General features: G+C 41.9%; 2 protein-coding genes across 2 annotated transcripts; both read right to left on the reverse strand.

The window, feature by feature from the left end:
* Nucleotides 1-1,041: 1,041 nt before the first annotated feature.
* Nucleotides 1,042-17,273, reverse strand: LOC308290590 (zinc finger protein 335-like). The gene is made up of 28 exons (XM_080732494.1): nucleotides 17,189-17,273; nucleotides 14,934-15,133; nucleotides 14,297-14,573; nucleotides 14,031-14,108; nucleotides 12,759-13,913; nucleotides 12,452-12,640; nucleotides 12,189-12,353; nucleotides 11,547-11,802; nucleotides 11,216-11,393; nucleotides 10,981-11,093; nucleotides 10,842-10,860; nucleotides 10,568-10,684; nucleotides 10,314-10,390; nucleotides 9,947-10,107; nucleotides 9,022-9,245; nucleotides 8,588-8,687; nucleotides 8,244-8,332; nucleotides 7,847-8,109; nucleotides 7,588-7,702; nucleotides 5,750-5,941; nucleotides 5,365-5,507; nucleotides 4,913-5,052; nucleotides 4,628-4,725; nucleotides 4,427-4,513; nucleotides 4,228-4,311; nucleotides 4,067-4,126; nucleotides 3,404-3,509; nucleotides 1,042-1,716 (listed from the first exon to the last, which is right to left on the reverse strand). Exons 2-28 carry the CDS (start codon nucleotides 15,129-15,131, stop codon nucleotides 1,604-1,606), a joined length of 4,797 nt encoding a protein of 1,598 aa, XP_080588620.1. The 5' UTR covers nucleotides 15,132-15,133; nucleotides 17,189-17,273; the 3' UTR covers nucleotides 1,042-1,603.
* Nucleotides 17,274-17,783: 510 nt separating this feature from the next.
* Nucleotides 17,784-23,347, reverse strand: mmp9 (matrix metallopeptidase 9). The gene is made up of 13 exons (XM_080733551.1): nucleotides 23,051-23,347; nucleotides 22,603-22,841; nucleotides 21,762-21,910; nucleotides 21,347-21,475; nucleotides 21,066-21,239; nucleotides 20,762-20,935; nucleotides 20,494-20,667; nucleotides 20,181-20,336; nucleotides 19,788-20,013; nucleotides 19,336-19,475; nucleotides 19,051-19,201; nucleotides 18,559-18,662; nucleotides 17,784-18,459 (listed from the first exon to the last, which is right to left on the reverse strand). Exons 1-13 carry the CDS (start codon nucleotides 23,183-23,185, stop codon nucleotides 18,335-18,337), a joined length of 2,076 nt encoding a protein of 691 aa, XP_080589677.1. The 5' UTR covers nucleotides 23,186-23,347; the 3' UTR covers nucleotides 17,784-18,334.
* Nucleotides 23,348-27,403: the final 4,056 nt, after the last annotated feature.

Below are 27,403 nucleotides of genomic sequence, written 5' to 3' on the forward strand. Positions count from 1 at the left end.
TTTCATGAATGTACATATATGTAGACAATGTTTTGGACGAATACGAAAATTATACCCTAAACCTAACCCAAATACAAATCATTTAGAAGAACCCATTTCCCACCCCAGAATTCTTCTGTACTATTACAGCATCTACTTCAAACAAGGTTATAGGTGGCTACTCGGCTGAGAGAGCAAGGGTACTGAGACAGTGTAGGGGTTATCAAGTTAACTACCATTCACCTAGTCTTGCGTAACCAGACAACTATTCCACAATCTCCGAATGCTATAGAGAACTACAGCTGCTCCTGAACGGCGAGTAATGGAAACTAGCATTTCCATTCATGAAAATATATTTTAAAATATAATTTCTGCAATTTAGCAGCAAGCTAAATATGCTTAGATGATTTGTATTCATATTAGGATAATGTCCGCTTTAACCGGGTACATAAGACCATATATGGTCCCCCAGACCATATGCCGGGAGCATTTGCAAATCGCAGGGGTGTCAACAGTCTGGCCTCGCGAAACTACCATCCACTGCTAGCTATGTGTGTGTGTGTGTGTGTGTGTGTGTGTGTGTGTAAACATAGAAAATGTTAGGAAAAAAAACACAAAAGGGGAAATGAAACAAGATTGCTTCTTTTGAGATGAAAAATAAAAACAATCTTTATGAGCTGGTCTAAAACATTCCATAATGTATTAATCATGGTATCTATAAAATATATTATACTGTATTAGGCATACGTATATATATCAATTGTCCCATCACGTTTACAACCATTAAACAACACATGTAAACAAACTAATAGCGATTTATTTGGTGTAAGCGTTTAGCTTATTCATATGCATTCACCAACCAAGTCAAACATACTCAATCATGGAACAGGAGACAACTGAAAAAGTTATGTACAAGTTTCTAAATTATTCTGCAGCATTCTAATAACTGACAAGTTTCTTTTTACAGATCCAAAATAAACATTCACTTTGCATTTCAAAATGTTAACATCCGCTCTGAAAAGTGTATTTTTTTCCCTCCAAAGAAACATAATATTTGCCATCTTAAACAACTGTCTTGCAAGTCAAAGCAGCTAATGCACATGATTACCAATCACCTTCAATATTTATGAGTACACCAATCTTGCTTTAATTTAACTCTTTAATGCACAGCCCTTATTAAATTAGAAGCGATGGGTGCAATATTCTAAATGTACAAAAAGCTGTTTATTTAAACAATACCTAAATGGATGATACCATCCAAACGATTATCGTCACGTCAGGTAGCTGAATGCCAAAGCAGAGGTCACTGATTATTTATCAGCTCATGGAGGACGTTCTTAAGCTGTGATTGATCCTGCTGTGCATAGGTCTGTAACCAGGTAGCTGATAGCAGAGAAGCTCTATAATCTGTACCATCTAACCTCATGTCGCCAGGCTTTCCACAGTACCTATTGAAAGCCTGATTCTCATTCCGAAGCAACCAGTGTGATCCGGTCTAGAGCCTGCCTTCCGTACCCGGTAATTTGCACACACATACATACATGCATGCACCGTTTCAATGTCCACTCTAGACCAAGACTGGACCAGCGACCTACAAAGCGACAGGATCCCAGTCTAGTCCAGTCTATAATGTGATGATGTCATAGCGGATGCCCTGTTGCTGTAGCTGCTCCAGTTGTTCAGGCGTAGCCTCAGTGTAGACAGTCTGCGCCTGCGCCATGGCTACATCTGCTACTGCTGTAGGACGGAACAAGAAAACACTTTAAACACTGATACTGTGGGTATTCTTTCCAATGGGTACGTCACTCAATGTTATGGACACCTTTCAGGACACTGTGCTTCAGACTACTGACCACAGGGATTTGAGCTTATGATACTATATTGACCACATTCACAGGGCAGCCACTTTTCTCCTGCGTCAATCCACCCCAACAAGGTTTCTTAACCCCCCGGAGATTAGAAAAAAGAGAAGAGAGAGAGAGAGAGAGAGAGAGAGAGAGAGAGAGAGAGAGAGAGAGAGAGAGAGAGAGAGAGAGAGAGAGAGAGAAAGAGCGCTACAGGGATCAGTTGGCTCCAATTAGACAGGTGCTCTTTGGTGATACAGGTAGGGATATATGAACAAAAACAATTTTTACTTCTGTACTGCTAAACTCCAAAAGCGACGTTTCCAGCTCTTTGTATTTGTAGCCTCGCTCAGTGAACCGATTCTTAATTTCACCAGCCTTTGAGGTAAAGTCACTTTCTTTGTTACAGATTCGTCTGAGATGCTGAAATTGGCTGAAGGGGATATTTTTGATGAGGTGAGGGGGGTGAACACTGTCGGCATTCAATATGGTATTGCGGTCCGTATCCTTGAGGAAAATGGTAGTGTGTAGCAAATCATTCTACGTACACGTTACTCAAAATACATAAAAATCTAACCAACCCTTCAGGCCCGACCCATTATCAGTGGTAGTGACTCTATTTCAGAACCAGCCTCTCAGTACAGTATATTGACCACTTCATAAAACATTTTGTATTCACTCTCCCATCATACATACTGTACAAGATACAACACATGTTCTAAACAAAATAGAGGAAATTAAAAACATTGGAGATGCTTTCATGGTTACTATGGACGTCACATCATTGTATAGCAACATCAGACCAGCTGAGGACAGATGAAGATCACCTGATCAATTCATGTTCCAGGACAAACTATTCAGGCAAAGACGGGCCCCGAACTACGCCTGCCTCTGCCTTGGATATTGGGAGGATAAATACATCCATGGCTCCTCTAACCCCACCGTGACAAAATCATCTGATACGGAGAGTACATCAAAGATTTTCTTTTCTTTTATAACGGTGATCTACAAGACCTTAACAATCTGAAACACGGTCAGAGCGAGATAAACTTCCTGGATCTGAAAATCAGCAAGACACCTTCTGGGGAGCTACACACTACCATTTTCCGCAAGGATACGGACAGCAACACCATATTGGATGCCGACAGTTTTCATCCAATAAAAGTTTGGAGCGACCAAAAAAGTGAGTGCGAGCTACTTTCTTTGTTCCTAGTATTACTGCGTTGGCAGTTTTAGCTTGGCACCGAAGATCGGAGGATGTGCGTTATTTTTTCTTTGACAGTTTTCACCCCACCACCACTTCATCAAAAATATCCCCTTCGGCCAATTACAGCGTCTCAGACGCATCTGTAATCTGTAACTGAGCGAGGCTACAAACACAGAGTAACAGGTAAAAGCTATGGACAGAAAGAGTCTCTTCTGCAGTAGACAGAAACGTGCTCCACACAAAAGCAATGTCTATTTTGTATCCACATTTAGCAAACAGTCTGCTCGGATCCGTGGCATTATTAAGCGCAACTGAAGTTTACTACATAGCGACCCTGCCCGGTAGGTGTGATCAGTTGAGTGAAAGAACCAACCTGTGACAGCAGAGTGAGCAGCAGCCTCCAGTTCCTCAGGGCTGACGATCTGCTGTTCTGTGCTGATAGGCAAGTACTGGATCTGACCATCATGGCTTACAGCAATCTGAAACATCAAGAGTGACATGGAGCAAAGTCAGCTTTCTGAGGCATTCCTCTTTTTCCCCCCATTGCATTCTATAGAAGGTTACATTCTGTTGTTGCTATGAGACAGAAAAGCGACATCAGCCTGCTTTCAGCTGTTTACAACCCCTAGCTAAAAAAATCGGAAGGAAGGAAGGAAACAAAACAGTATGCTAAATCAACAGAGCAAAGGCAAGATAGAGGATTGCATAACATTGCATTCAGACTTTTCTTTCTATCCTTTTTTCTGTGTAGGTTTGGTTCATATACTGTGCTGTTATATTTTAGACACTCAAATTTGGCGGCAGCGCTGCCTCTGCGCCATCTACTGGTGATGCCAAAAATGTATGGACTGTCATCTCTTGTTCTGGAATCTCTTTGGGTAAGTGATAACTGTTTCTTCGATAATGGCGTTTCAAAGGGCCCACTGTCATCAACAGGATGTTCACAAAGTTTGAACTTCAAGACAACGTTCTGTTATTATTTACAGAACAAACTATATTCTCTATACTGACTGAATGCAGTATAAAACCTGCTCACCTGTTGCTCTTGCAAAAAGGCCCCATCATGCTCATATTGTATGATCTGTCCATCTGGCATCTGGTGGGCAGAAGTACACTTTAAAATTGAGCATTGCCACTTAAGTTTCAAATGCATTTCTTTCATTGTTTGAAAGGCCTTAAATGCAACGGTAAACTAACCTGTAGGTGGTTCCCATCAGCTAACACGACATACTCCTGTGGTATTAAGTGCTGCACGCCGTCCTGAGAGATGATATACTGAATCTGTTGTGATCAGAGACAGACAGACAGGCGGAGATGACAGAGAATAAGGAGTCAGAACAGCGATTTAACAGTAAAAGTGGTGTCAGCTAACAGTCCAAAGTGGCCTGTAACGTACCTCAGCCACCTGGTTGTCCCCTGTCATGAGGTGCTGAACCGTCTGTCCATCTACCGTGGTTATCTGCTGAATGTACGTGCCGTCCTCCTTTCCAAAACAAGGAGTACATAATGAATTAAAACATGGTTTTAATGAGTTTTCCCCTTTACTAGGAAGGGATATGTGATGGGCCCTATTATGCAGTATACGGTAAGGTCTTACCTGGTCTGACAGTGCCTGTTCCTGGGCTACAATGACGTGCTCTTGGCCGAGGGCCTGCAATCGCTCTGGGCTGATTATTGCCTGACCAGCTTGCAGGGCTGTAATGCACATACAAAAGAATATACAATCACAGTAAATAAAAAGTAAAATAGTAATGTTTAAGCTGGTCATTCATAAGTAGTAGATTTCTCACCAAAAAAGAACAATGTGTCTACTGGATTCCGTGTCTCCAAGTTAGAAAGTTAGAAATATCATTTTCATTGGATAAATGAGTATCCTCCTTACACTGTAGTGTGGCCAGGGCCTCCTCATCACTGTTGACTATGATGGTCTGCTGGGAGGTAGGGGTACGAGTCTTGCGAGTGTTCTGGTCTTGGCTGTGTAGACGCTCCATGTGGAACTTCAAATGGCCGTTACGGTTAAACCTGAGCGAGGGGACAGAAAACCCACGAACAAGACAATTCAATGACACTATGAAGCCTAAAACACCCATCATCTTAATGTGGTTATTATTAGCAGTAGAGTAATGAATATGATTGTGCTTTTTCATCCATCAATTTTTATTGTCGGAAGCACTTTGTAACATCTGTTCTAAAAGGTCCTATTTAATTAAAATCTACTTTTATTCATGTATGTATTTAAGTTTTTAATTATATTTCTTTCCAGAGTAAAGGCCTGTGAAACACCATTGGTTACTTTTCAGGACAGTTCTGTATCAGAATAACAGTGTGTCGCACCTTTGTCCACACAGTTTGCAGGCGAAGGGCTTTTCATTGGTGTGGGTCATCATGTGTCGACGCAGGTCTTTCTTGTTCTTGGAGGCGAAGCTGCAGGCAGGGCACTTGTGAGGGCGTAGGTAGGAGTGCAGCTCCATGTGGTCCTAAAAGCAAGATTTTGGCTAAACTTCATTTTCACACACTGTGGAAGTGCCTTCTCTTTCAACGTCCTCTGCAGAAGTGATGATTTTTTTAATCTGATGCTGGCTACAATAGCACAGCAATAGAACTATACTACTAAACAATGAGTAGTCACCAGGTTAAACTTGTCGTGTTGCTATGAGTGATACTATTTAAAGTTGTGTGAGCCTTTGTAAGGGACAGGTTGAGCTGTGCTGCGACATACCTTGACTTCAGGCCAGGAGGAAGCTGTGAAGTCACAGTCAGGACACTTGAAGGTGTTGGTGTCTATGTGCGCCCTCTTGTGGTTCTCCATGTCAGAGCGGCCATGAAAAGACTCCATACAGACACGGCAGGAGAACCTCTTTGCACCGGGGGAGCTCACCACAGAGGGGGAGGTAGGAGCCTCACTGCTCAGCTGATGGCACAGAGAAAAGAGACAGGAAATGGTGATGATCTTTTCTTAACCTGATTTGATTCAGGCAACATTAATCGAGAACACTACAGAATACATAAACTTTTGAAGGAGCACCCTGCGTGACACTTTATTCTATATTCACATTGGAGCTGCTCAGTGCAACAGGCCTGTTTTATTGGCCACTGACTGAGCTATTTCATCAGAGCAACTTTGGGTTAAATGCCTTGCTCAACGTGACCTTGGTGATCGTTGAGGGAGTTGAGAGCATTCATTATTCATTTAATTTCATTATCTAATCATAGTCTAGACCAGTTTTGCATTTCTTTGGATATTTGATTTATTGTGTTTACATTTGCTCCATAATCAAAACGTTGGAGTATTTACCTGAGACTGAGAGTGAATGTTGTGTAAAACTCAGCGATGTTAAGCCCTCTTCATGATCACAATAAAGTTTGGAATGCAGCATTTGAAAGGAACTAATTTATCCATGCATATTAAAATTCTGTTCAATGGCTCTATTCGGCTTTGTTGTGATAGGTTGTGATTCATAGGACAGAACCAGAGTATAGTGGAGGAGTGACACATTGGATCATTGGGTTAGCACTGTTTCCTTACAGCAATGTCCCGGGTTGAAACCTGAAAGGGGCCTTTCTGTGGGGAGTTTGCATCTTCTCCTCATGTTCACACAAGGAGAGGAACACATGTTCCACACCAAAAGACATGCGTGTTAGGTACTGTATGTACTCTAGGGTAATGGCCTTAGAGCTAGAGCTGCTCAGCTCTAAGTAATAGCTGCTAATAGTTTCAAATGGAGAGGATTACTTTCCCCTTGGCCAAGTATAACATAATCATAGGTCAACGATTGGCTGAAAGTTACAGCAGTGAACTCATAAATAACAAACCGAGTAGCTTGTTTGTGTGCCTTGGCAGTCAAACAATGTGCATTTGTTATTGAGCCCAGCAAACACCTTTTGAACTTGATATTAGTGGCAACTATTGCCACTTACATCTACCTAGACCCAGTGATTCCAGATTCCAGATATGTTATGGGATGGCGTATAGTAAAGTAATCTAAATGAAAGTAAAGGGAAGCATAGAGTTCATAAGGAATGAATAACCTATACCTACTGTAGTAACTTTCCCACACAGTGTTCTTCAACATCAATGAGAGTGAATGGTGTCTAGTTTCTAAGCATATGTAAACATACCAGTATAAGAGATCTAAAAAGTGAGGTGGTCTAAATCAAGCCCCCAGAACGGCTTGTAAATATTGAAGCAGCCGCCCTACTGGCCAAAGCTGGAATTTCAGGCGGGGTGAAACATACATGCACGAGCATAAGAGCGCGGCGCTGGGGTCTACAATAGGGTTCAATGGACGTCGACGTCGTTCGTGACGTCATTCGTGACGTTTGGCTCCACTGCGTAGTGGAGCCATTCCCCAGAATGCACCTGGATTAGCTACATGCTAGCACGTAGCCGTTGCTTCAAAACGCCACTGAGCACTTGCATTGAAATGATAGTGGGGGCGGGGCTCGTCCGCTCTCTATTTTATATATACTCTATGGTCTAAATGTATGTAAAATATGTGACCGACATTGAGTTTCACAGGTGTGATCCTACAATGTGTTTGAAGCTCCCAGACTTACCTCCACCTGCTGTAGAACACCATCTGTGAGCGTTGAGGTTAGATAGTACTTGTCACTTTTCAGGCTTTCTGATTCGGACACCTCAAGAGGCTGAGATGGACTGCTCTCGCCATTGCTGTAAACACAGCAATCATACACTGGTTAATGCCAAGATGTCATGTAAAAGAAATTATGTCTGGTTATGTGAGCGATGTTAGGGTTTACATAGGGTATTTTCGGCATGTGACAGTTGTGCAACAAAGTATAAATTAAGCATTACCTGTACCCAGGTTCAGTGCTGTGAATCTCTTCAGCAGCCTGCTCCACCACATTAAATTCCCCTCCAGCTTCATAGGCTTCCATAGCAATTTGGGTGAGCTCGCCTGTTTCAGATGGGGTTGCCTCATAGGCCTCCTGGACGACTGTCTCGCCATTCTCTGACACATGGAAGGTCACTATCTTCTGCGGCTGGCCTGGTGTTGAGGTCACCCCACTCCAGGTACCCTGCTCGAGGGCCTTGCCATCTGACTTCAGTACTGCAACCTAGGGACGTGTGCATACATGAGCTCACAGTGAACTAACAAGTACTGTCGTCCCTGTAGTAACTATAATGTTAAATAGTGTTTTCCCCCAAATGACTGACTTCCTACAACAGAACGCAATGTAGTACAACCTACCTGTAGTGAATTTCCCACCAACTCCCGAGCATTGCTCATATTTAGCAGTAGATCAAGTGCATTCTGGGCGGACAGGTCACTAGAGTCAGCTTGAGGAGAGGATGGAGAGAAGTTCCATTAATTCTTGTTATGATAATATTGTTGTTAAGGGTGATAACATTTAAGTGGGGCAACATTACGGTCCTGTTCAATCAAATCTGCCATATTGTGACAGTCATTTCATCTAGCGATGAACCACTGCCATAGCTGTTTTGTGAAATGTCAACCAAATTAATTTAAAACTAAAAACAAACAAATGAAATCAGAGTACAGCCGATCAAACGTGTATCTGATCTGACACTAACCATGCTCATAAATGATGGTGGTGTTTCCCAGTGCATCTTGGGAGACTGAGGCATTCTCCATGCCCTGCATGGCTTGCAGTGTCGCCGCATCCACTGCCACCTAATAGGTTGAAAAACATTTACAAATATAACCCAACACCACCCAAAACACTCTAAAAAAACAAACACAATCCAAGCAAAAACATTTGTATCTGCAATTTCATCTGCAATTAGATACTAGCGAAATACTACTATACTGCAAAACAAAGTTATCATTTATCCCACAGAACTTCCCAGCTATCACACACACACACACACACACACACACACACACACACACACACACACACACACACACACACACACACACACACACACACACACACACACACACACACACACACACACACACACACACACACACACACACACACACAGTCTGTTGATGGACTCACAATAGTGTTCTGGAAGCCCTCCTGCGTGTCATCATGCTGTTGCTTGAGCTCCTCTATCTGCTGCAATGTGAAGAAGGGTCTCCTGCGTCTCCTGATGGGCTCCTCTGGGTGGGCAACGCTCCACTCCTCAAAGGCCTCCGGGTGGCGACACTGCACATGCAGACGCAGGTTCTTCCTGTGCTTGGTGGTGAAGTGGCACATTTCACAGGAGAAGGGCTTCTCTCCTGTGTGAGAGCAGAGGTGGAAAAGGTACTCAAATGTTTTACTTAAGTAAAAGTACCAAAACTGCAATGTAGAAATACTCTGTAAGGGTTCCCTCACACCAAAATGGAATCCGCCAATGCATTTCAATGAGAATGGAGCGTTTTTTTGCAGAAATCCTCTACTGGCAAAAACACTCCATTCTCATTGAAATGCATTGGCGGATTCCACTCTAGGTATTTTGGTGTGTGGGCACCCTTACAAGTAAAAGTCTGGAATTCAAAATGTACTTGAGTAAAAGTATGAAAGTATTGGCATCAAAATATACTTAAAGTACCAAAAGTATCCACGAGTTTCCAACGCCCCATAGTGCATTGCGCAGACGCTTTACCGAGCTTCCGGCGTCGCAGCCGAGTGTGATTTACAAGCTCACAACAGGCTGCATCTGCGACGCGACGTGAGCTTGTATGTCTGCTGTTAAACCGGAAGTGTGGTGCAAACAGGTCCAAATAATCTCCAGTAAACTCCCGCGGAAACAGGTGGATAAGTACAAAATGTTTGAAAATAGCAGATCTACAAGTTCACACAATGCGACGCGTTCAAACAGCCTAGGTATAAAATAATAAATAATAAACGGTAGTATATATAGAGAGAGAGGAAAGAAAAATACAAAAATAGCTAAATGCAAAAAGGAGAAAATTAGATAAGCTTTATTATCACTGACCGGTGTGTTTGATGGCTAGGTGGGAGACCAGGAACTCTTCCTTGGAAGTGGAATATTTACAGTAGTCACACTTGAAGGGCCGGTCGTTGGTGTGGGACAGCTGATGGTTGAGGAGCAGTTTCTTGTTGTCACACATGTAGTCGCAGAACTCACACTTGAACCTGGCAATATAGGCACCAGGGATTTGTACACAGTTAAATTATACTCAGTGTTAAGTTAACTACGAAGAGTGTACAAAATGGAACCCAATAGAATCCTCTGGAAATAAATACATAGAGGATTTTACTGCATATTCAACTGTTTAACAGTGATTCAATGACAATGTTTAATGAATGTTTCTATAAACAAAACATCATAGAATACTGACTTGCTGTCATCAAGACATTGAATGTGGGTTAGCAGGTGCATTTTGAATGTGTACCGCTTCTTGAAGGACTTGCCACACTGGAAAGACAATAAAGCAGAGAGATTAGATTAGAGAGGCATCTATTAATATAATACCATCTATTAAAATGCTACATACTTTACATGATTGTAATACATTTTTGTGAATTTTGCTGCCATCAATGACACCATTTATTTTTTTATTTTTAAAAATATATATATTGTTTGCGGTCTAACCTTATCACACATATGGGGTTTCTCTGCGCTGTGAGTCTTCATGTGCTGTGTTAGTCTCTTCTGCATGGGGTAAACCCTGTGGCACACTGGGCACGGGAACTGGGAGACTTTGGGCGCCTGGTTGGAAAGCAGAAGACACTGCTACTACAGCATGACAGGCTCATGGCTGACTACGTTAAAGGTGGGATTAAGTCCCACACTGGATAGTCGTTGGTTATATCATGGGATGGAGGTTTCTAACTGGAAATCAAAACAGAATTTCTTCCCGACTTACCAACTCAGTCTTTCTTCTCCTGAGGAATAGAGGAAAAGAAGGCTAGCATCAATATCTGACAACATATAGAGAGCACCGTTTTCCATATTAGGAGTCAGCATGTTTACCGTTTTCGGTTTTATTTGTTTGAGGCACTCACTTCTCTTTGTTGTGGACTGCTGAGTGTCGGAGGACATCTTTCCTGTACACGCTACTGTAGTCACATTCGTCACACTTGAATGGCTTGGAACCCTCATGGTTGAACATATGCTCCTGAAATAATACAGACCAGAATTTTGTATATAGATTAGAGAATCACGTGACTATAGGTAACCAGAAACCCTTAAATGACCTGCGAGTGGTGGCCCATACTATAGAGAGAGATTTTAACTGACCTTGAGTGAAGACCAGCGTTTGCAGCGGTAGTTGCATTGCAGGCACTTGAAAAGCTCAGGGTCATTGCCCTCGTGGGAGTCCACATGGAAGCGTAGGTCGTCTTGGGAGAGGAACCGTGAGCCACAGATCCAGCAGTTGTGAGGCCTCATGAGGGGTTTGAGGGATTTATAGTATCGACTGGAAGACCAATGACAACACAGTAAAATTCAGTGTTCATTTAAATAGATATATGAACGCTGACAATTTTACTGAGAAAGCATGCGCAGTGAGCTTGTTGGGATATTAATTCAATAATGTTGTAAAATATTGTCATTATGTAATAATCTTTACCTTCGATTTATATACTTCCTATACTTCTTGCGAAGGAACCTCTTAGATGGTCGACCTCGTTTCCTGGGGAAGAACTCCTCGCTGGGCTCTGTGTTTGATGATGGGTCTTTGTTCTCAGAGTCTGACTGGCTTATTGCTACCTCTATTATGTCTCCATTGGTCAAGGTAGCAGATGAGCAGGCCTCCTCTGGTGCTCCAGCATCCACACTAATCCTGGGCCTCTTAGCAGCACTCTCTGCTTCTACAGCACATTCAACTATAGACATAGAGAACAGAGTGAAGTAGGAAATATCAGAAAGGTTGTCCGTCTGAAAATGGAAATCTTAGCCCTTTCAAAGCTCCCATGCGAGCTAAAGTTGACTACTGTTTGCTCCTCCATTGAACTCAATGGAGTTTTGGGGTTAATCTAGATAAATAATAACAAGTACCGTACTACTGTATAATAGAATTAATAACTTTATAATAATGACAACTGGAAAAGTGTCTCTGCCAGGCCAGGTTGCCTGCTCAGGGCAGGCAAATTTGGAAGGCAGTTATAGACAATTGGAATGGAATATGACAAATCTATTACACCTTGATCACATGACTTCAAACATAATGTGTACTTATTTCTGTGAATTTTGTTTTGTTGGAACAACCCACCTTTACTACTGTAGCCTTCTTCCACAAGGCTGTACTTCATGGGACGGCCCACCTTGCGCCGAGGACGCCCATGAGATGATGAGGAGATGGGAGGAGGCGGCTTCTTCAGAACGGCCGGTGGTCTACCCCTGGAATCCTCATCTGCTGGGTTATAGTCACTGTCCTCTGGATAAACAGATGGGGAGTAAGAGATCAGTAATTTTGAGTCATTATACAGTAAGTGAGTGGTTGAATTATTGATTTCTCAACTTCTCATCACAGACCTTCCTGGTCATCAATAGCCCCAGCATCCACAACCTCATCTTCTTCCTCCTCTGCTTGTTCTGTCTTCACTGCCTCTGTCTTCACTACTACTGCCTTTCTCTCTTCTGCTGCCTTCAGTTCCGCCTGTCGGCGGGCCAGAGTCTCACTCTTGGGGGGCCGTCCTCGCCCACGCTTCTTTGACGGATCCCCTGAAATGACCAATACAGAACCACAACCAATAAGGGAATTATCTAATTATCCAAATCATGTGTACCTGTACTTGCACTTGTTGTAAGTTTGTTTCTTATGCCACCATAGTTACCCTACCTGCGGGTCTGAAGTGCCTGTCTCTCATGTGGTTAATGAGGGTGTCTTTGGAGGCACTTTTGTAGGGACACATCTTACACTTGAACTGGTGCACAATTACCACCTCCATCATCTCCTCCAACTCAGCCAGGTTTGGTTGTCGGTTTCCACTGCCTTCTGCCATCGTTGAAGTCCCCGACTCACCAATCAGGCCAGCCTCGTCCTGAGGCCCCTGGGAGCCCTGGGGCTCCTCTTGACTGGGAGAGCATTGTGGGGCTGCCTCAGTCTCTGGATGAGAAGTGTAAGTTCCACTGCTGCTGATGAAAGGCCCAGACTGGCTCTCACTGCACTCCAGGGCCTCAGGAAGACCTGCTGAGCCCACGGTGTCTGCAAGGGGGTGGTCTGAAGAGGAACTCTCATCAGCGTAGAGAGAGCCCTCAGGACCATTGCTGTTGTCTGCGTAACAGGAGTGCTGGGGCTGCTGTTGGGAGTGCTGTGGTTGATCTGGGTCCTGATTTTGATCATCATCATCTTCATCATCGTCATCGTCATCCCGCTCGTCGGCCTGGTACTGAGAGCAGCCCGGCTGCTCGGAGTCTGCAGCCGACATGCACTCCCCGCCGTACTCAGATCCATACTGCCGAGTTGTTTGCGAGTGATGGTCAGCGCTGCTGTCGATGTAGCTGCGTGAGTGATGCGGGCGCTCCTCGTCATCCACCGCACACTCGAGGTAACCTGCACTGCAGTCCACCACGTAGTGATCTCGGCTGGTAGGGTTGGAGTCGGCTCCGCTGCATTCGACATAACCTGGCAGGTCCTGGTCACAGTTGCCCCCGCTGTAGTCGGGGAACCCGGACTGGGAGCGCGTCTGGTCGGGCTCCTCTCCGGAGCATTCCATATAAGAGGAAGATGACTCTCCGGTCTGGTCTGGGCCATCAGCACTGCACTCCATGTACTGGGAGGGGTGCGAGTGCTGGGGCTGGTCTGGTTGGCTACTGCTACTACTGTCCTCTGGATAACCCGAGTGCCCAGGCTGGTCATCAGGTTGGTCGGGGTCCAGACTGCCTTGCAGCTCTCCCTGTTCCAGACTAGTGGAGGTAGGACCCTCTCCAAGAGACTCAATAGCTATTCGGCTGGACAGGGCCGAGGATGACATATGGGCTACCATAGGAGCACCTGTAGTAGATGCATAATATACAGTAGGTGAGCAAAAACCACAAACTTATTCTGAAATATTTTCAAAAGGCTTTACATAATAAATGGGTGGCCTTAAAAAAGAATTGAGAAGCTTACCATCATCTGGTCTTTGTAATATCAAATACTGGGTTGTTTCTGCACCCCCATCTTCTGCACTGGTAACTGCTATGCATCCTACAAAACAGTCATAAGGAAGAGAGTTCTACTCCATTCGCTACAGATATCTCATCTGAAATCCTATTAAAGTTCTCATCAAAATAACAAAACAAATGTTCTACTTTAAGCTCTGAAGGTGGAAATAGTCTATGTTGCTACATCACAAAACTCTTAATATAAACAAAAGTCTTCTCCTTCACCCATACCATTCATGATGTCAGGTCCAATAGTGGATTCTATGATCTTGTCTATGGCAGAGCCCAGGTCTGAGGAAGTAGAGGCTGTTGAGTCGGACACCATCATGGCTCCCTCAGACGCGGCACTGGAGTGGACCAGCACCTGGGCTGACTCAGACACCAGCACCGACTGAGTCACAGTGGACACGCTGGACACACTAGTAGACTGGGCCACAGAGGAGGAGTCAGGGAGGTGGACCGATGAAACTCTGACATCTGTGCTGGAGCTGGTCTCTGGGATGAATACCTGGGCAGAGGGGGAATGACTTAAGTCACAGAGAAGGGATGGCCGTCCCAGTCCTTTAGCAGATCATTCCGCTGTAATATAAGAATAGTTTTGCGTAATACCACTTTTCTCCCACAAGACAAATGGAGTATTTTTGGGGTCTTAAGCTGAAGTCTGTGCAATGATCATCTATAACGGTGTAATAATTACAGCATGCGAAAAGAGGAAAGATTTAGTGTTAGAATCCAAACCAACAGGAAATAAAGCATAGTGTTCAAACATGCTGAGAGATAGTGATTGACCATTATTATATAACTTATTTAGGAATCAGAACCAATCGTTTGGACTTTCTCCTATACCCAGGTAGGTTTAAAGGCTCACCACTAGTCCCTCTGAGCTCTGTCCCACATGACAGTCAGATACTATGGCCTGTGTGGAGGCCTGTGAGGAGGCAGCATCACTGCTGTCAGCAGACATGGCCTCCGATGACTCCATGCCCATGCCACTCTCAGAGGGTTCCTCCATCCCAGAGGGGCCTGCATCACTGCTGCTCTCCACCTCAATCTCCTCTGAATCCATAGCTATTCATAAAACAACATACAGTAAGTCACCACATCACCATGAGCATTACTAACTGTAAAGTATTGTGGTGGTCCTCAAACCACACATTCAGTACTTTTATATAGTTCAAGAGGAAACAGCACTGAATTACTGCTTTTAAATGTTTTTTGTTGTTGTTGTAGGGCCATGTGCGAGATTTCAAAACAAGTATAAAGATTGTCCCAGATCATAATCTCGGTTTTCTCATAGCCTACTCTTTCAACTACATAGAGCAGGGATGGTCAACCAAAGTTTAACTGGGTGATTTTGATGGGCAATTTTGATTTGTTAGGGTTTTCACCAATTGCACTTGTTTAACCTGTATCCTATATGAGTTTTCTATATGCTCCTGATTGACTACAATTGGTTACCCAACCTGAAAATGTATTCATGTTTACTAAGGAGTTGGAGAAAGGGGGAGACCCCTACTTAACATTCTATAGCAATTATTACAGATCAGATTCAGAATATATCTAAAGCTATTTAACACAAATCACTTGCAGCACTTTTTAGCCTTGGACAAAGACTATCAATATTTTATCGAGTCTGACTTTTACTTTCGTATCTATGAATACAAATGTCAAAATCGATAAAATATATGATCTAGTCTTGATCCAAGGCTAAGCACTTTTAATGTAGGCTACATAATGGCACTGCCTTCACACAAGTACAGTACATCAAGTCAAATGCAGTGGTGTAAAGAAACTAAGTAGGCCTACATTTACTTAAGTACAATATTGAGGTATTTGTACTTTACTTGAGTATTTCTAATTTCCAATACTTTTACTTTACAATTAGTTGAAAATATTAGTTACTAGTTACTTTGTAGATTTTGATTGTTACTAAACCTACAATAACCACTTCAGCCCTATGCCATTTGAAAATAAGCGATCTAGAAGCTCACAATACAGATCTGCTATTTTCAAAGGACTTTTTTTTTATATACATTCGGAAACTTGTGCAATGGGACATTCTGCATAATGAGTACTTTAATTCTACCTTTGGTACTTTAAGTACATTTTGATACCAATACTTTTGTATTTTTACTCAAGTAAAACATGAGTAAATTTTCCACCACTGGTCAAACCAGGTAGATTCATGTATCAATAGTAGAAATCATAAAAAAGAGTAATTACTCCTCCTGCAATATGTGTGTCATATTCCATGCTTAATGCTGAAAATTAGGACAACCATGGCCATTTGCACTGCAGGCATGTTTGTTTTGGATTCACCACCATTTGGATATAGCGACAGTGCTGTGTTCTACCCTGTAACGGGATAACGGCGTCTGCTGTCGGAAATAAAAATATGAATAGCGTCTGCCCTTGTGAACCTTTCAAAGTAGCTTTGATAGGCATTATGCACTGGCGTCTGCCCTGGCCACACGAATAGCCGCGGATCATAGATTATAGTAGGCACTCAAAAAAAGTCTAGAACACACCACTGACAATATTTTTTCTAACTGTACACGAGTTTACTTTGCTGTAACCGAGGTAAATGGCACACATAACTCGTGCTTAAGCCATGTCTTAACCTTTTATTTCCAAGATTACATTGAATTTCATTGCCTGGCTGCATCACCGAGTCAAAACTCTCCGAGTCGGTATGGAAGCTAATGAGGTTAGCCTATGTTGTTTATCGTGTATGAAGTTGCAAAAAGAAAACAGGCAAATGTTGCGTTTTTTTAACAGCATTGTTTTATATGGGGGCTCCGTAGGATTTCTATCTTAAATTAAGAGCTAGGGTCGTCACGTCACACTACTAGTTGACAAGTTAAACCTTCACCCTTCGACCCTTTCGATCGCACTGTTAGCTCTTCGCTAGGCAGGCAAAGATAGCCCTATTTAAACAGGCCTAGCTGTCCGTCTTTCTGCCTGCTCCGCACCGCCATTGCTATTTCCACTCAGGCATTCTGAGAGCTCTACTGTGGGGGACCTCGAGGGCCTGAGCTACAACAGTCCGCCCAGATTCTGTCCCTGAAGAAAATGAAAATGTTTTCCGTCTCAGGCAAAATAAACGCTGCTATTTCTTCTTACCGTTTATTTGCGGGTTGAAGTGTAAATCTCGTTGTAGATACGCTGAACGGAATATGGCTTTGTAAGCGATAATTCTTGCTCCATTCTAGTCGGGCGCCATGAGTATCTCCTTGCTTCCTGTTCGCCCCATCGGATCTTATTTATCGTTTTTAGTAGAAGAGTGTTTTATTTTCATGGCTTGCGTAGTCAACAAATATACTTTCACACTTAACCGGAATTTTAAACATTACATTTTTATACAGTTCCTTGGTAAAGAAGATATTTATTTTCATTTGGTGGACTATATTGTCTTGTAGAGGAAGGCGTATTACTCAGTTTGCTGCGGAGTAATATGCGCTCAATGGAATGTTTCAATATTTTGCAACAAGCATAGGTCATTCTTTGAACATTTATTGAACACAGATGAGTTCGTGTGACATTTTGTGTAGCTTATATTTATATATAGTCATTACATATTATAGGCTTTGTGTGTATTTATATGTAATCTCTAATCTCTATATACAGTATATATTTTCTTCTTTATCCCCTGTTCGACACCAATAATAATAAAGTGGTCAGGGGTAGGCAATTCTCACAATGTTTATTGCATTTAAAGTTTAACTTCAATACAAAACATGTTATAAATAATTTCAGTGAAGGAGACATGCAATGTCACCCAGTGCAAGTAGCTGGCCACAAGGCCATTTTATAGAAAATAAAATCCACAGAATTATAAAACAAAGAAAATTGAAACACAACATTCTATAAATAACTAGTTTAAATCAATACTGTTGTCAGTCTGAACCTGTCAGACATCATATAAATCATTTATCAACAAATAAGGTATGTACTCTGATGCAGAGATACTGCTTTGGAGTATTTGGACTATGTTTCCAGGTCTAACTTCTTTTAGACCACAGTAACTCGATCTGTTCACAGATTATTCGATTGAGAGCTTGTGATATTTGGCTTTCCTGAGCTGAGAGCCATTGCATTGCTTGTAGGCATTTAGGCCAGTTGAGTTTCCCATGTCATAAAGCACACACAAAACATACAACAGGCTGTACATGAGCATATTCTACTTGAATGTCACACATGTCCTACATAGGAGACAGAAAAGGATGCCCTGACAGAGATTGTTCAGCACATGAAGGTACTGTTCTTCCCTCAGTAGCGGAAGCTTGAGGAATCTGAACACTTCAGAAGGTCGTACTTCACATAGCCCACACGGTCCACCTGTCTGCGACTGTTCATGCGCCAGTAGAAGCGATCCCGACAGAAGTAAATGTGACCTGGAATTTAAATATGAAATGTTTTACAATAGATTCCTTCATATAGCAATATAGTATAGTGATATTGTATAGTTTTGATTAAATCAATATTTGTCTTACCTTTGTACTGGAATACATCATGAGCATCATTGGGTACGCCACCAAAGACCAGATCTGTGAATTTGGGGTACCCTTTGTCGATCTTCTGGGCCTTCACATCAAGCCTGTTTTGATCAGACACATGTCAGACAGTGCAGAAGAAAAATGTAACAAACAAACAAACACATACTGTGCCATGTTCTCCAGGAGCATATTTGCATAACCAAAAGAAAAAACCAAGGCAGCTCTTCCGGTAGCAAAAACAACTCCTACTAATGAACTAGCCAAGAAATAAAGAGTCTCTACATTTTTGTTACCTAAATAGCTGTCTATTGGTTAATGCTTTTCCTTTGTTTTGTATCTGCAACACTACTGAAGAGCACCTTCTGGGTCTTTTAAGATAGAAGAGTTATTCCCATTGCCAGATTCTAGTAAAGAGTACGGAAATTATAACTGGCAACCTTTTAGTAACAGACCTGCATGCCCAATAATGGCAGTCCAAATTAAGCTCACCTCCAATAGTTCTCCCCACTGAAAAGCAGGACTTTGCCTTTCCCTCTCTGCAGTGCTCCTTCCACCTTCTGAACACTACTGGGTAGGCCCAGCTTCTCAATACCTCTGGGACCCAGCAAACTTGTTCCTGTATACACCCAGAATCGAGACCCTATGGTGGAAAGAATATCAATCAGGTGAGTTCATTACCGTATCATGACTTAATAAAAAGCATTATTAATGAAATATTGAAGATTATATTACCATTAGTAAACATACTGTATACTGTGTATAGTTGTATGTTACCTGAGAAGAAGTACAGTTTCTTGGTCAGGAGATCCTCAAAGGCGGTATCAATGTCAGCTGGCAGAGCAGGCCATCTCTGAGATGTAGAAAATGGACCCTTGAGCCCTCCATTGTTCTTGCTGGACATCTTCCAGTAATGTCTGTTTGATCAATGCACAAATATGCACAAGGTCAAAATCAATTTGCATGCATGTTTTATTTTATTTTATCAACAATAGAGGAAAAACTATTTTATTAAACAGAATAGTGAAGAAAGAAATCACTGCACATCTGCTGGTAAACTCAATAATTAACAAATACAAAACGAAATAATTCTTTCACACAATAACATCCTATATCCCCTTAACAACACCAACACATTAGCCTATACACATACTCATGGCAAAATAAACAATAACTCGTAAATGTACATACGATTAAGAAAAATGAAAAGAAAGAAAGAAGTTTCTTACCCATCCTTGAAGAAATGCAGCTCTTTCTCGATCTCGGTGATAGTGTCGAATGAGGCCACCTGGCAGGCATCTTTGGTTGGATCAACAGGTCTTGTGGTGGTGGCGGTTGTGGTGGGTTCTGTGGTAGCTGGAGTGTCAGGTTCATCACTGGTGTCTGGGGAGAAGGTGGTGCTGCCGGTGGGGGCAGTGGGCTGAGGAGGAGTGGGGTCAGGGCCTGTTTTAGGTCCTGTGGAAAATAAATCACTGGTAAGAAACTAGAATTTAAGTTGAAAATAATGATTTGTTCACCTCTTTGCATGCTGTGAAAAAAATTGATTAGTGTGATTATATGTACGTATAGAATAGATGATTCTAATGAGTTTAATTTATACAAAGTAAATTGTTGATATATACCATATAGATACTGAATGCCTTCAACATCGTCTTGGTTCAGGGAAAACTTCTCTATATAGCTGTACATCGGGTACATGAGTGCATCTCTGATGTTGGAGTGGTCCAAGCCCAAGGCATGTCCAAACTCATGGGCTGCCACCAGGAAAAGACTGTAACCTGTGAGGCATAACAGTTATTATTGTTTTGAAAATCAGTGGGAATAATGGGCAATACTATATATTGTACTTCCTCTTCCTCTAAATGCTTTATATTAAGCCTAGGTTACATATAGCCTTTTTTTTGTGCAACAACGTATACATGAGCCTTTACTCACCATCGTCAGGACAGAAGCCCCATTTCTTGTCCTCATCATAGTCAGCAGTAGTAGCACACCATAGCTTGCCATCTGATCGTCCCTCACTGGTGCAGGAGTCGTATGTTTTCGCCAGGAACACAAAGGGAAAGTGGCAGGGCTCTCCTTCAGAATTTCCGCCAAGCGTGGCAGTCTCTGTTCAAACAAAGATACAACAATTAGGGATCAAGCCATTGTGACAGCGAGGTGCGATACTTCTTCTTCATGCACGGCTATAATTGGCACTAACCTCGAGTAGGACAGAATCCATATTTCTTGTCCTTGTCAAAGTTGGATGTGGTGGAACACCAGCGGTAGCCATCGCTGCGTCCTTCTGTGGTACAGCTGTTATATGTCTCTCCCAGGAACACAAAGGGAAAGACACACTCGGCTTCATTGCTGTTTCCTCCAAACGTGTACAGAACTGTCAGGGATGCAAACCGTGAGATGAGTGTGGGAGTTGAATTCAGTCAGCATGTAACCAAAGCAAAAATGTTTTCTGGGATACTTTCTGACCCATGTATCGTCTCTAGAGTATACATTGTCCTACTTACGTTCACTGGGGCAGAAGCCAAATTTCTTGTCCCTTCCATAGTCGGCTGTGGTGGCACACCAAGGCAAGTTGTCAGAACGGCCATCTGAGGTACAGCTTGTGTAGGACTTGCCCTCAAAAATGAAGGGGAAGTGGCACATAGCACCCTCTGCATTGCCATAGCGAGTCTTCACAGCTTGAGTGATAATAACAGAGTTATACATTATTTAGTTGTAATTCATAAATGTAACACTAGGGGGAGACGTTATTCCATGATTGTGGAGCTGGGTAGGTTGCCTTTACCTGGTCCTTTGCCCAATGTCCAGTACTCATCATCATCAAAGTGGGCATCTCCCTGCAGCCCTTCACCAGGTGGAAAGGCATGAGCCAAGAGGCCATCTTTACCATCAAATGAATATCCATCTCCATGGTCTAGTTAGTACAACAATGAAACAACATGGATTATAATATTACACTACAGTTTAATTTATCCTGTCATTTGATGAGTTAAATTAATATATACCACATAACTTATGTATAAAATGTATTAAATAACTAATTCGACTCAGCTATAATAACAAAGAAATCTCATTAATAATTGACAACAAAGTTTACTTTAACCTATCCTGTCATGTCGAGAAATGTTAAATGGTACATTCTGCTATATCTCAGACAGACTTGAATGAAATCGATTAGATTAGAAACTTTAACCACTTACCGCCTTTCCCAAATGATATCATGATGTCAGCAGTCCCTTCAAAAAGTCGAGTGAAGGTCAGTGGAGTGACCTCACTCCATACTTTGAAAGCTCTGGCGAAGGCATCGTCAATCAATGAGCTTTCCATGTCTGGAGAGTAGTTTATGGTCCTTTTGAGAATAGCAGAGTGATATATACAGACTCATTACAGCTAATGATGTGAAAAAACATTACACAGTTGGATATTTATGGTTTTCACCATAAGTCTTATGGTGAAATTCATATGCAACTATAATTACAGTAACACAACAATCAGTTCACACACTATTTGCATTCAATCCTACAGAAGGAAAAATAGCATTAACAACGAGACTAATAGCCCAACATAATGTAGCATATAAATGATAAACTATAAATTAATCTCTCCATTGTCGTATGACAGTTTAGTGCAAAAGCAGCAAAAATAGCTGATCTACAAACTCGCATCACAATGCAACGTGTTATGAGCTTGTAGACGCTGAAAAACAATCTTGTAGATCAGCTGCAAAATAGAGCTCCTATAGGCTCCAACGTAGCCTGACAGCTCATTGCGGGTTCTAGTCCCGATCCCGACGATCTTTGCATGTCTCTCCCCATCTCTCTCTCCCCGGCCAAAAAGACCCCAAAAATATATTAAACAAACATGATGCTACGTACACACATTTTGCTATGGCAAAACGCTGAGGAAAAAGGCTACAGACACACGCACAGCCACGTATAGGAGCGGTTTACCACCGCATAAAAAAGGAAAGAAAAGTATTAGCAAGAGGTGGCTCTACATTGGATCTATTGGAAAAAAAATACAATAATTATATTGACATACCTGTAAGTGATGTCATTATGGTCCCATTTGAGGTCACCCTCAAACGTCTTGTAGCTGCGGACGTCAGGAACTCCACACCGAGGTTGCCTCATGGCGTCCAAGGTGGGCTTGTCCAGCAGTCCACTTTCCTCTAAACCCATCTGCCTCTGCATCCTCTTCAGGGCTTTGGAGGTGGACACCATGGACTGGAAGCCACTGCGATGCAGAGTGTTCATGTAGCCGAATTTGTTAAGGTAACCCTGCAGGGGAACATGTCAAGACGTGAACTCGTACAATGAGGTGAAATATCATACAGATATTTGTTTTGTAAGTAAAAGGTAACATTAGTGCATTAGAAATGACATTGCGTGAGCCACTTAATTACTGACACATTTCCACATCACAGAACAACACACAATGTTGTGGGAACACTAATAACTCCAAGCAAAACAAACCATCTGCTACTCACTTCTGCCAGTTCCATATCAGTCATGTTTTTAATGACATCGTTCGGGAAGGTGACAAGCACGGATTTGAGGGGAAGGCTCCAACCATCCAGTGAGCACATCCCCAAAACGATTAGAGCTGAAGCCCAGGATCTCATATTGAGACCGAGAGTGTAAGTTAAAAGTTACAATAGAAACCTATCCACAAGCAAGAACTCAGTAGGATGAGTGGGAAAAAAAGTCAAATAAAAAAAATCCTTGCTTCTAAAGTGAAGATCTATGAATGTCAACAAAGTTTCCACGCTGCAGTGTTGGCTCGGCTCTTTGTTTTGACCTGTCACAGTTGTTGTCGTTCTCCTTTGTGCCCTTGGATCCGTGGAATCTGTATTTATGCTACATAACCTCTTAGTCACTTACCCTCGCCCCCACATCAACTAACCTCATCCCTCCCACTTGACAGAATGTGTGTTGAAAGTAGAGGCCGGGGGAATTCCAAAACAGCTACATTTAGCCATATCTGCTGCAAGAACTAATGAGTGGTTAGTTAATTGTTCCTTTTAAGGAGAAATGTAGTGTGACTGCTTATGTTACCATGTTGATCTACAGGGGTCTTAATGCTGAACGTTCAGATCGTATATTTACTTTAGTTGTAAGTGTGACTTCAAAAGTATAATCTCAAGGTGATTGACCATTAAAATTGTCACCAGGAAATGACAAAGAATTTGCCGGAATCATTTTTGGGTTAAGTCAGTGTTTTAGTTTATGGGAAAACTACTAGACATGTTTTACTCATTACACCTGTGAGCGCATACTGTAGGTCATTGCATAGTACATGGATGGTCAGATTCATCCGAAGACCTAGACAGACATTTCCATTATTCCCACAGTCTTATTAGTAACATGCAGTATGCAGTATATTACTTTTGGCTCCACGTGTCTGTGGCCATTCATAGAAACCTGTTTCCTCTTTATCCCAAGTTGGATCCTGAGTAAGATTTCAAACTGGGTCAAGTCAAAATCAGAAGAACACAGACAAAGAGAACAACTCTGTATACACGCACCTACTGTACAATTGATAATGAGGTAATGATTTGTGCTTCCAGTGAATATGTGCAAATGACTAGTCTTCAAGAGACATAAACGTGGCCACAAACTCGTAGCAAAGGGTCAATATTTTTTTATTATAGACGCAGAGGAATAGAAACCAACGTTTCGGCAGATAACTGCCTTCTTCAGGGTAATAATAAGTGAATATGTGCTAAGATCTATCAATGCCACAATCTATCATATGCTGTCTTCATACAATCAAATCCATTTCTCAATTTCCCTGAGCAAGACAGTTAACCCCTAACTTCTTCCCACGCACTATACTGTATTAACACAACAGGGCCCACTGCTCCTAATACTGTAGTTAGGATTGGTAAAGGCAGAGGACAAATTTCACATTGCAAATGTACAATGCATCATTGTTGTTGCACTAGATTTTAGTGTCATCACAATCCAATGACACAAGGTCCCCAATATATTAATCACCAGATGACCAAATCACTAGGATTTGTACTAGACTAGTGATTAGTCTAGCACACAAATCCTCTGTGTTTTTCCTTGAAAGAGGGTCTAGGTTATTGCCCAATTTGTCACCTTCTCAAGTAGTCATACAATCACCTACTAAACAAAAATGTCAGATAAAATACATCTCAGTAGAATAACAGAATTATACATAGGGTGTCAATGCGGTGTGAACTAAACAGTATTTGACATGTAATGCCTCTGTAGCCATATGCATGGCACGCTATTAGTGAGTAGAGACAAGTTGCCTGTGGTTAAGTGGTCCTGTACGTCGCTTCTATATCTTCTCTATTCCAGCAGTTGATGCATTGTAAACTATTAGTGAGTGGAGACTAGATGCCTGTGGTTTAAGTGGTCCTCTACGTCTCTTGTGTATCTTCTCTACGTCAGCATTTGGTGACTCACTTGGCTCCCACATAAATGACCAAAGCTGCACTAAAGGGGCTTTTTTCAATGAACTCACTGCTGACATCCCATCTGCCCTCACATTCATGTTTACTTGGTATCTGGCCTAAATTTGGGCAGCAGGGGAGAAAACATAACTCGCTCTTCAACGGTTTTGCCAAATTTAAACAGACCATAGCAAACGAGGTAGATTGCACGCTGTCTACAGCTGCACAAGGCCTGTATCATTCTTTACTTTAGTGCTTGTCTTCACCACATGGCCTCTGGAAAGGCAGATAGAAGACAGTGCTTGAAATTAGCAGGGCTGTTGTAATTTAGGAAATTGCTTTTTTTTATTGGTTCCCATGTGCCTTGCCTTAAAAGCCAAAGGAAATACACCAAATGATGTCCTTACACAAGATGAGGTGTGAATACAGTATTGAGAAAGACCTGTGGTTTCATGAGGTTATTAGGAGCAATTTGGGTGCTGCAATTTAATTGATTGCTCACTGTTTTACGCACTAATGTATGATATAACGGGATATGACAGAAATGTCTCCATATCCTCCTCTCAGTAAGTATTGCAAACTTGCATTTTAGTAAATGCAATAAAGAGATGAATTGCTTAAATAAAACCGACAATACAGTTTGTTTATTGCGGGACAATGTTCCATAAATTGAACAAACTTGACACATTAAAGCGGGAACATGTATCAAATTCTCATATTAACCCACGCATTAGGTTTGCTAAGAATATCTCTTGAGGAATGTGTTCTCAAAATGAAGGTCAGCTAAGAGTAACAAGCACTATAAACCGAAGGAAATTAAAACCATAGAATCCCTCTTAAAACCAAATGTATTTTATTGACTTGGAGTCTACAAGAGAAGACTGGTAGCACTCTGTCCTATTGGGGCACTGTGTCATTTTACAGTATATTTAAAGTGTAAAAACCATTATATTGCTTCAAGGTATATTAATAGTTATTATAAGAGAAACAACTTATTGTAATTCTCCATGATGAAAGCATAAGAAAAAAGTAGTCTGAACTCAGTGCTTTAATTTTCTAGCCTGTTGTTTGATACTGAAGTACAGGCTAGGAAGTAACCTCTTTTAACAGGCCAAATGTATGCAATATATTTATAGTTTCTGCATGTACTGTATATTGCATGTATTTTGGGCAGCAGAGATTGTGTTTCACCCAGACTGAAGCTGCTCTGCACATTTTCAAAGAGAATGCTGAGCACAGGATCTTGCTCATTTGATGCAGCGCTTTCAGACACAATCATATGGTTATTTCTGTGTTTGTGTGTGTGTGTGTGTGTGTGTGTGTGTGTGCGTGTGTGTGTGTGTGTGCGTATGTGGGAGAGGATCCCCAGGCCTCCTTTGAAAACATCTGCCACTGATTTCACGTGGCGTCAAAGGCTTAATGAATATGGCTCCACTGATGTTAGAAAATGCCACATTTCATTTTGTTTTGCCACTCTACCTTCAAAATCACGTCTAGCACAGGACCTCAGAAAAATACACATTTTTATTTTGCCATCACAATAATTTGGCTTCAGTCACCATGTTTCGCTGAGGTCATGCAGCTAACGGTGGACGTGGCCAACTGGCGTCGCCAAGGACCCTGAGCTGGATAATGTCATGGTAGAGAGGCACGAATGTCACAACACAATATGGCATGGGTGTGTATGGTTAGGTTAACCATGCATGTACACCGTAAATGCTGAATGTTAATTCAACTCTGAAAGTGTACAAATGGAACCAAATGGACCAGTAAGGGTCCATTTGGTTCCATTTGTACATTCTGAGTTAAATTACAGTAACACTCATGAGTTTACAGTGTAATTACTGGGATGATGTTCGCCATAGGTCTCACGTCCAAGGCTCATCATTACTACAACTACCCTCCATTTGAACAAAATGGATATTAAAGCTATTTATAATAATAATAGTTATTATTTGTGTAGTGCTTTCAAAACAAGGTTGCTAAGTGCTTTAGAGAACAGGATCAAATCAAACAACACAAAATCAGCAAGACAAGGGGAAGAAACAGGACATTTAGGACAAAGACAATAGTGGGATTAAAATAGATAACAGAATATGCAAAGAAAGTAGAGCAAAAACAAATACAATAGTAAAACAATAAACCGAAAATACTAAACTAGAAGGATAAGTTGTTAAAGGATTATAAAAAGGCTTTCTCATAAAAGTAAGCTTTGAAAATACATTTAAAAGGTACTGGGTTTACTAGTCTGAGACTTTCAGGCAGGGAGTTCCAGAGCTGGGATCCCTGACAGAAAAGAAAAGACTCCTTTGACAGAAAGTAGACCCCTGTCTGAGGTACACAGGCGGTGTTCTGGCTCATAAAAAAACTAACATGTCAGATGTAACTGGGAGCCAACCATGTAAAAGGCTTTCA

Source organism: Nannobrachium achirus (genome assembly GCF_963921795.1).
Source record: "Nannobrachium achirus genome assembly, chromosome: 9".
In the NCBI taxonomy this organism is placed as follows: domain Eukaryota; kingdom Metazoa; phylum Chordata; class Actinopteri; order Myctophiformes; family Myctophidae; genus Nannobrachium; species Nannobrachium achirus.

Excerpts from the sequence above, each read along its gene's own strand:
- mmp9 (XM_080733551.1), bottom strand. The coding sequence starts at position 23,185 with ATGAGATCCTGGGCTTCAGCTCTAATCGTTTTGGGGATGTGCTCACTG. Across the intron at positions 20,936-21,065 it reads TGGCTTCTGCCCCAGTGAAC|TTCTGTACACGTTTGGAGGA; the intron begins GTAAGTAGGACA and ends CATCCCTGACAG. Across the intron at positions 20,668-20,761 it reads TGGATTCTGTCCTACTCGAG|AGACTGCCACGCTTGGCGGA; the intron begins GTTAGTGCCAAT and ends TTGTTTGAACAG.
- LOC308290590 (XM_080732494.1), bottom strand. The coding sequence starts at position 15,131 with ATGGATTCAGAGGAGATTGAGGTGGAGAGCAGCAGTGATGCAGGCCCC. Across the intron at positions 11,094-11,215 it reads AACGCTGGTCTTCACTCAAG|GAGCATATGTTCAACCATGA; the intron begins GTCAGTTAAAAT and ends GTATTATTTCAG. Across the intron at positions 5,508-5,749 it reads CCTCCTGGCCTGAAGTCAAG|GACCACATGGAGCTGCACTC; the intron begins GTATGTCGCAGC and ends TCTTGCTTTTAG.